Source organism: Orcinus orca, chromosome 6 (assembly GCF_937001465.1).
Source record: "Orcinus orca chromosome 6, mOrcOrc1.1, whole genome shotgun sequence".
In the NCBI taxonomy this organism is placed as follows: domain Eukaryota; kingdom Metazoa; phylum Chordata; class Mammalia; order Artiodactyla; family Delphinidae; genus Orcinus; species Orcinus orca.
Genome location: NC_064564.1, coordinates 86,961,121 through 86,970,317, shown reverse-complemented (window position 1 = coordinate 86,970,317; position 9,197 = coordinate 86,961,121). Strand labels below are relative to the sequence as shown.

At 53.5% G+C, this 9,197-nt stretch overlaps 1 protein-coding gene across 1 annotated transcript; it reads right to left on the bottom strand.

Moving 5' to 3' along the window:
- Positions 1 to 2,587: 2,587 nt before the first annotated feature.
- Positions 2,588 to 5,788, bottom strand: FOXE1 (forkhead box E1). Its single transcript, XM_004271467.3, has one exon. The coding sequence runs from the start codon at positions 5,099 to 5,101 to the stop codon at positions 3,980 to 3,982; it is 1,122 nt and encodes a 373-aa protein (XP_004271515.1). The 5' UTR covers positions 5,102 to 5,788; the 3' UTR covers positions 2,588 to 3,979.
- Between the last annotated feature and the right edge of the window lie 3,409 nt (positions 5,789 to 9,197).

The window sequence follows — 9,197 nt, the reverse complement described above, 5'->3', positions numbered from 1 at the left end:
GCATTTCTAGCAAGCTCTCAGGGGGTGCCCATGCAGCTAGTCTGTGGCCCACACTTAGAGCTTCAAGGCCTCAGGGCCTTAATGTCTTGTGCAAAACAGCAGGGAGGGCAAGCCTCCTGCTCTCAGCTTCTCTACTGGCGCTTGGAGAGGTGCATCCTGGATTTAAATGACCAAAAAACGGGAGTTTGTGAGGGTGAAAGGGGACCTGCCACCCAGCTTTGTAGATGGTGAAACTGAGGCCTACGCAGTGCAGGAAGAAGCTTGTTCAAGACCTCACAGCATTTTAGTGACAGAGTTGAGACTCAGGCCTCTTGCAAAGGAAAAACAAAAACGAAAACTAGAAAAGATACTCACTGAGGTGTTTGCTGTGCTTTCTCTGGGCGAACTATGGGTTCCTTTGATTCTTCTTTCTAAGTTGTATTTTTTGTTTGTTTTTACAATGAACGTGTACCAATTTTTTAATAAGAAAAAAATTAATTTTGAAAAAATTCTCACAGAGTTCTTAGTAAATGAGATTATGTTTATGAACGTGCTGGATGAACTCTAACTACGTACAGCAGCTTCAAGTCAAGGGTGTGTAATTCAGCCCAAACCCTCCTGAATTCCTTTCAGCGAGGTTACCCTCACTCTGGCGCACGAATCACCGCGATGAGGAGGAAGGCCAATGCCGTCACCAACCGCCGCAAGCCGATTCCTACTCCCACTTGGCCTCAGCTGTGGGAACTCTTCCCCCAAAGCTCTGGCCGCAGGAATATTTCCCCTTAAACTGGGGAAGAAATTTCCCTAATCCGTTTTCGTAGTAAACGACCTCGGGCCAAGTCTGCTTTTGTTGCTGGTTTCCTAAGCTTAATTGCGAGCAAAGTTAATTTGAAAGAAAATGTTACAGCTCTGGGGCGAATTCTAACGAGCCTTGGGCAATTAGGGAGGAACGCATCTAATTACTCACAGACCTGGGGCGGCGGTGGGGCGGGGGGCGTGCAGGGCTCAGAGAGGGGCAAACGATTTCTCTGGATTCAAGATAGGAAGAAAAAAAAGAGAAACGCACCTCCGGTCTCTGAACCCCTAGACGGGGAGCCGGGGAGGTTCTATTTCACAGTTCGGGGATTCGGAGAGTTGGATTGTCCCAAGACGCAGCAGTGAATGTTCTCAATGTCCTAGAGCCACGCGGACTGGAGGGCCCGCCCGGCCCGGCTGTGGATGAAGGGCGGCGCTCCCTCGCCTGCGCAGCGTCCTTTCTGGCTCGGCCGGGTGGCGCACTAGCTTTGGGTGTCGCCGGCCGGCAGGAGGCCGAGAAGGGCCTCTCTTCAACACCTCGAGGGTCTCGCTGTCTCTCCTGGCTCCTGCTGTATACCCAGTTCCCTCCTCGCAGCGTCCTCTCTCTCAGGGCACAGACCCTGGTCGATCTCACTTGTCGTCCCAGTTGACAAGGAGAGTTGGGGGCGAAGACGCGTGCGCTTTCCCTCCCTGTCTTTCTTGTTCCCCCGGCTTTACCGCGACGCTCCAGGAGACTTCCGGATAAGGCGGCGCTTAAATGTTAAAACCTTCTTCCCTCCTGTGCCCAGCGCTTTACAGTTTACAAAGCGTTTCTATCCCTCTTAACTCGTTTAACTTTAGGTGGACTCTGAGGGAGGGGTCACAAATTCCCATTCACAAATGAGGACACTAGGGAAAGGACTGGATTAACGTTAATGGCGCTGTCAAAGCATTGGACTTGGTAATTAAAACACGGAGAAAGGCTCAACCGCTGCATTAACTGGGCGCATAGACTGCCCTTTTCCAGCCCCAATCCCCCTGCCGGGCTTTAGGAAGACAAGGACAAAACCCCTGGGTGGAGGGCTTTCAATTTCTGGCCAGTGCCAACGAGGCAAGGCATCTTGATTTCTGCCTGGGAGAGCCATACTGTCTAGCTGCACACGGAGAACCTTTGAATTTCAACCTGCAAGGATCCATACAGAGATAAGGGAGGCCTAACACCTAGATTTTTCCAAGGTCACAGGGCTGGGTCTGAAATCTGGACCCACTGGCAATAGGGTCAGCTGCCCCCTCCTCCAGGTGGTCATTTACCACCATCAAAGTCAGGAAGGACCAACATCTAGACCTGTACCGTCTAATACAGTAGCCATCAGCCACACACTGCTACTGTGCACTTGGCTGTGGCTAGTCCAAACAGATGACCTGTAAGTGTAAAATACACTCTAGATTTTAAAGACTTGGTATGAAAAAAGTAAAATATCTCAACAATTTTTATATCGATTATATGTTGAAATGATAGTTTGGACATTAAATTGGGTTAAATACAACATATTATTAGTTAGTCTCACCTGTTTTTTTAAAATTAATGCAGCTACCAGAAAAATTTTAATTACACAGGCAGCTTACATTATATTTCTATTGGGCAGCACTTATTTAGACAAATACCCGTCTGGACTGAATCACATTCACATGTCTTTGTGAACAGGATAGTGCAATCCCCAGAATTAAAAATAAAAATTACCAGTGGTTTTCAGTCTTCTTTCTCATCCCCCCCCCCAACTCTTCCCTAGCAAATTAACTCTGCAGAAAGAGGCTGCATTTCTCTTGTCAGAACTCACTTGCTCAAAGATCTTTATTAAAACAGTTCACCTGAACACTCAGGTTTATCTGAAAGCTGCACACCGAGCCTCTGAAATATTTAATGCTAGAAACTTTTGCTACAGAATCGAAACTTACAAGATTTCTCAAGAGAAAGGTGGGGAAATGGTTGGATTTTTTTTTTTCTTTCTGATTTTGGTCAGCTTGTTGCTTGAAACAAATAAAGGATACAAAGCAAAGTTAAACACCAGTTTCTTTCTAAAGCTTACTTAACTGATGGCCCCAATTAATTTTTCTCTTTACTTTTTGCATGAGGAGGCTGCCAAGTTTCGGCAGAGGGTACCAGGGATGGAAGAGCCAGCCCAACAAAATGAAAACTGTCATCAACAGGCTCCCTCGAGTCCTGTCATCTCTTTGAATTTTAGTTCACCCATTGGGTCCCAGGCTGTTTGATGAAAAGAAAGCGTGGGCAATGGACAAATGTATTTCTACCTGCCTCGATGGAAAACCGCACTTAGGACCCAGCAGTAAGAGCTGCCAAGTGATCAGCACATCATGCTCGAAAGATTCAAGAAATTATGATATAACCGGTGCCTGGAGCTAATCCAGAGATGCTTGCCATGAGCTCTGTTTCCATTCCTTGGAATAGGGTTAGGCCCTGGGTGGCCCACCCATGCTGCCAGATATGCAACAACCATGATGGGCCCTCAAAGATCATATGGGGGACGGTTGAATTCTGCAGCCCTCTTGTATTATAGATGGGAAAACTGGGGGTGTGAGTGATGGAACTGGGTTACACTGTGGCGCTGGGGCACCGTCCAGACTCAGAGCCAGGTCTGCAGTTCTCAGAGGCAGGGAAAAGCAGCCCCTGGTCAAGCGAAGCAGAGATCTTTCCCATTAAAAAAAATGGTTACCTCTTTTGCAAATTTGTCCTCACCTTAACTAGGAAGACACTATCGGAGCCTTTTATTTGTAATAACGTAGTCAAAGGCACAAGAGATGGAACTGTGTAAAAAGACCCGGGTTTTGGTAAGTACGGGGAAGAGTGAAGTCATGTGATTCTCCACAATTCCCTTAGACTCTGGTGTAGACACTACGTTGTGCCTCCTTTAGAGCCAAGGACCCTCCCCGGCAGAATGTCAGAAAGGCACGACCTTTGGAGCCTCGCCTCAGTGAGGGTCCATTGTCTCAGTCCGTGGGCCGAGGATGCCTCTCCCCACTTCCTCCCATTTTCAAAGCGAACCGGTGTGTACACGGTGCACAGGGAGTATGCGCCTGAACCTCCGGCTCGGTCCCTCCCATGTGGCTTTCAACTCGATCCTCTCTCCAGTCCTGTCCTCAGGTTTCGTGAATACTTAGTTCGTAAAGACAGTCGAGGTATCTATGAATTTTCGCCTGTATGCTCGGCTCACATGGCGGACACAAACCGATCCGCTCCGCCTGGATAGGCAGCCGCATGGCGAGCGTGGTAGGCGCCTCCACTGCCCCCTCCGAGCTGCCCACCAGGATTGTAGCAGGGCCCCAGTGCTCCGAACTGGCCGGGCGATGTGCGTCCATAGAAGTCCACTGAAGTCTCGACGCCGCCACTGCTGCCACCCGCGGGGGGCGAAGCGGGCCCGGCCAACCGGCCAGCCGCTGCGAAGAGGGCGCTACCGGCCCCTTGCGAGTACGCGCCGTCTGCGCCCGCATAGGCGGCCGCATAGGCGGAAGTGTTGGCAGGTCGGGCGACGGCGCAGCCGGAGGGCTGGTAAGCGGTGGTAGTGGCAGAGGCGCCGGCCGAGGCAAAGGCGCAGGAACCGGAGGGCCCTGACGGCGCGGGGCCCAGTTCTGGGCTGAGCGGCCGCTCAGGCACCAGGCCGAAGACGCGGCATGGGCCTGGGGACGCAGCCGGGTAGTAGACCGGGGGCGGCGCGGCGAGCGACGGCGGGGCATAGCCTGCATAGACAGCGCCCGGGTAAGGCGGGCGCGCATTGGGCACCCCGCCCGGGAAGATGGCGGCAGCGGCGGCGGCGGCGGCAGCAGCAGCAGCGGCGGCCGCGTCGTGCATGTAAGCCGGGTAAGTGGAGAGGTCAGAGCGCTTGAAGCGCTTGCGGCGGCGCAGGAAGCTGCCGCTCTCGAACATGTCCTCGGCGTTGGGGTCGAGTGCCCAGTAGTTGCCTTTGCCCGGGCGGCCGGCCTCGCGCGGGATCTTGAGGAAGCAGTCGTTGAGTGTGAGGTTGTGGCGGATGCTGTTCTGCCACTTTTTGGGGTTGTCGCGGTAGAAGGGGAAACGCTCGGTGATGAACTTGTAGATGCCGCCCAGCGTGAGGCGGCGCTCCGGTGCGTGCGCGATGGCCATGGCAATGAGCGCAATATAGCTGTAGGGCGGCTTCCCACGCTGCAGGGGGCGCTTCCGCCGCCGCCCGCCAGCGCCGCGACCCGCGGCCTCTGCCGGGACCCCGGCCCCCGCCTCACCGCGCTCCTCCTTCACGGCCGCCAGCGCCTCCGGCTGCGGCGGCGGCGGCGGCGGCGGCCCGCTCTCCGCCGTCATGGCGCAGCCGTCCCGCGTCCCTGGGGCGTCCCCGCTGCCTGCTGCTGTCGAGGGGCTGGGAGCTGCGGGGCCCGGGACGCAGGGTAACGGGAACCGACGCTGGGGCCCTCTTTAGAAAGCTCAGGGTGTCCTCGCAGCTGGCACCGGGAGCACAGCTTTCGTGGCAGGGGCGCGCAGGAGCTTTGGCGCCCGTAGTTTCCGGGCTGGCTCAGTGCGGACAGAGGCTCAAGAGTGTCCCGCCCACCGACGGCTCTGCTCGTGTTCTGGAGCTCGAAGCCAGGCGCCAGCAGCGACGTTGGGACCCGGACGAGGCTCCTGTCGCGGGCTGAAGGGTCCTTTGCGCGCTGGTGCCAGGAGGTCACGGGGTCTGGAATTGGTCCTGGGCTGGGGCTCCTGCATCAGTTCTGGGCTTCCTGCTGATCTGAGGATAACCGTCGAGGTCCTGAGCGCAGAGGAGGCTGCGGGCACCAAGGTCTGAAACGAGAGCAGTTAGTGCAGGCGTGGGGACACTCTGGTGGGGGCCGCCTAGGCGGCGCCCCTGTGGCCGGGGCCGCCGAAGGCGCGGAGGGCAAGGAGGCGAGGCAAGGCGACGGCGGCGAGGTTGCAGCGCGGGCCAGGCGGGGTGGCCGGCGACTGATCCTCTCCGCAGGGTTGGCCTCAAGCCGCCAAGACCGCTGGCAAGGCGCTTCCTTGCACACACCCGGACCGGCTCCTCCCTCCGCGGGTTTCTCCTCCTTAAAGGCGCCAGGAAGCTTGGGGCGGTGCCCGTTCCCCGCCCGCCCCCCGACTGCCCGCCCCCTGGGCCTCGGCGCACCTCCCCAGGTAGGAGATGCTGTGGCGGCGCGGCGGGTACACCACACGGTCTGAGCATGGAAGTCCCTTGGAGGTCTCCTGGGCCGGTCCTCTCTGCGCGCCGACGGGGAGACTGAGGTCGGGAGAGGCCAGGAACTGTCTCTGGAGACCTCGGCGCCCGAACTCAGCGCTTCGGGACTTTACCAGCCTCTATAGAAGGCTGGGACCCGCAGGTGAAAGGAAGGGCTCGTCTCACCTGTTTTGGCTGGAGAGGGTGAGAATTGGCTGAGGGGCGCTTGGTTCTTGAGGGTGGGGGACGAGGAAGGGAGAAGATGCTCCAGGTGACTGGCTTCCAAGGTCTTTCAAGGATGATTTATTTTCAAACCCCAACTCAAGGCTGCCCTGGCCATTCCCCATCCAGTCCCTCATCCTTCAGGCAGGATTCCTAGGTCCGATAGAGGAGGTGACTTGCCACGGTTCCACCGCGACTTCGCAGTTTAGCCGAACCTCACATCTGCCTGCGTCTCTGGTGGGAGTGCGTTTCCTCGACATGTACCAGAGGTAGCCACTTTCCCTCGGTGGGTTCCGGGTTCCTCCACTGTACCGAGGTTTTGTATCTCAATTGCTGATATTTAGGGAAAGGCCGCAACACGTCTCCCCCCCGCCCTCCAATCTTTTATCTTTGGGTGGCTCGGGACCCCTCTCTATATGATGTGGAGTGACTCACAGCTTAAAGAGGATGGAAGCTAGGCTTCTGCCTCTCGCGGCAACCTTCTCCTCCAGTTCGCCCAGCCAGGAAGGCTCCAAGTGGCTCCCAAGACCTCCGGGGGCAGCCGAGCAGCCCCTTCCCGCAGCGGGACGGAGGGCTTCGAGAGGTGGGGGCCGGGGTTGGCGGTGCTCTGGGTAGGCGAGTCTCCCGGGGAAGGGGCGGGCAGACGGGACCCGTCCGCTTCGCGGGTGTCCAGTTTCGGAGTTCGTTTCCCGCCAGCTCCCTAAGCCCTGATTCGGCCTCGCTCAAGGCCGCCTGCGGCGGCGGCCCCGCAGGTCTGGGTTCGCAGGGACACCCTGGGCCTGTCCCTTCCCGGTCACAAGCCCTAAATTTTCTCCTCTGAGAACTGGGGGCGGGAAAGCATGTGCGGATCTCAGGGGTGGGGCGTTCTGCCCTTACGATTTCAGGCTCCGGCCGAGACGCAGCTTTCCGCGGGGCTGCGGGTGGAGGGCTGGGCGGAGAGAGCCGCGAGAGTGCGGGCGGCGGCCTTCAGGGGCTTTAGTCGCGTTCTTCGTGGAGATGAGCTCCGGGCAGGTTCAGCCCCACCAAGCATTGGGCAACTGCCTTCGGAAGAAAGAGGCAAAGAGTTCAGATCCTCGCTCCGGCGACCCGGGTGTGGAAGGAAATTGAACGGTTTTCATGAAGACCTTCCTCGGCGGATTCATGCTCAAAAGGCGCGAGAGGCTTTTCACTCGCTCAGAAACCTCCCAGCTTCCTTCTTCCAAAGTAACGAAGCTACGAAAATCCAGGTTGCATCCTGTTACGTTTTTTCAAAGGGAAAAAAAATGTTTAACATTTTAACCAGATACATTATAGCAATCTTTTAATACTGGAGTTTGTGGTTCTCTGTATTTCCAAGATTCAGATTTCCAAATGTTAAATTTTGGACCACCATCCTAACGTGAATCCATAAATCAAATAATGTGATTCTGTAGTTCTAAGATTCCATGACCAGAAGTCTAAATTATTTGACTGTGATTATATTCCCATGACTTTAAGCTTCTGGTCAGAGTGTAAAAGAGTATTCCCCATATCTTAAGATGCTGGGAGTAAGATTTTGTGCCTGAAAATATGATGTCACTACTGGGAGTTGTAGCTTCTCTAGGTTTTAGATATTATTGCAGCTCTAACATATAACTTAATTTGAGTTCCTGTCTAGGAATGTCTGATTGGAAGATTTGGGTCCTATAAATCCACATCTCTCTTCTTATTTAATTCTAAAATATTAGTTCTAGATCCACTATTTTATAACTCAAATAATCTAATAATTCTTATAATATTTGTGACCATATGCTTTAATGACTTTATGATAGAGACTTTTAAGCTCAAATTACTATGGTTAGAAACCTCCATGTCTCACGATATTTTGATCCTCATTGTTCTGTGACTGTGGACCCATTCTAGAAAACTGATTCCTTTTTCTCAAACTTTGCGGCTACTGAGCTACACCTGTGCAACAGACCAAGCCTTAGCATCCTGAGATTAGATTTATTAAGATTATGATTCTAAGATTTTCATGAACAAAGGATCCTAAAACTTTTATTCCATAAATGTTTTATTCTAATAACACATTTCAAAATTCTGTACTTTGAAGATTCTATGAATCCATGATGTAAAATTTGAATTAAACGATTTGAGTGAACTGGGACAATTCACCCGTTTGGATCAAAACTATACATAAAGATCCCCTCGGTGCCAGGCCATTTCCTCTCACCCAGTCTTCCCCTCTTCTCTGGTGCAGTGCTCCTTAACGTGTTTAGGGGTAACAGACCCCACTGAGAACCATTTGAAAGCTGTGGCGTGGGTCCCAGTCCCTTGGAAATCAGTCTTCTAGTCCAGCAGGGGTGGGTTGGTGTTGATGTAGGCGGGTGCTGGGTGATTTCCATCCTCTTTGTAGCCGCCTTCAGCCCTGCATGTATCCCCAGCACCTTTTGGAAAAACCTGTCCCCTCACAGGCTATTTTATGTTAAATTTTGGGGGCAGGGGAGGAGTGCTGGTGATCTGTAGAAGATACTGGTAGCTCTTCCCCTAACTGCTTTACTGAGTTTTGAAGTGCCCTCAGAGGGTTTCGTAAATATGAAGGAGGGGATCCGAGGAGGCATGGAAAATTCCTCCATATCTCTTGACCCAGATGCCCCTTCATGCAGATGCAGAGGTAACCTGCTCTTCTCCTTAAGGAAATCTTGGAAATTCAAGCTGGAAGGAAACTGGGCCCAGATTGCCGAAGGGGCTTGCTTAAAGTCTTGCAGAGGAGGTTCTACACTGAAAGGGAAACTCAGGAAATTCAGGCTTCTTACCTCCTGGCCCTGAAGCCTCTCTGTCTTTTTTTTTTTTAACATATTTATTGGAGTATAATTGCTTTACAATGGTGTGTTAGTTTCTGCTTTACAACAAAGTGAATCACTTATACATATACATATGTTCCTATATCTCTTCCCTCTTGCGTCTCCCTCCCTCCCACCCTCCGTATCCCACCCCTCTAGGTGGGCACAAACCACCGAGCTGATCTCCCTGTGCCATGTGGCTGCCTCCTAC

What these genes read in the sequence shown, in the direction of transcription:
- FOXE1 (XM_004271467.3), bottom strand. Translation starts at nt 5,101, where the DNA reads ATGACGGCGGAGAGCGGGCCGCCGCCGCCGCCGCCGCCGCAGCCGGAG.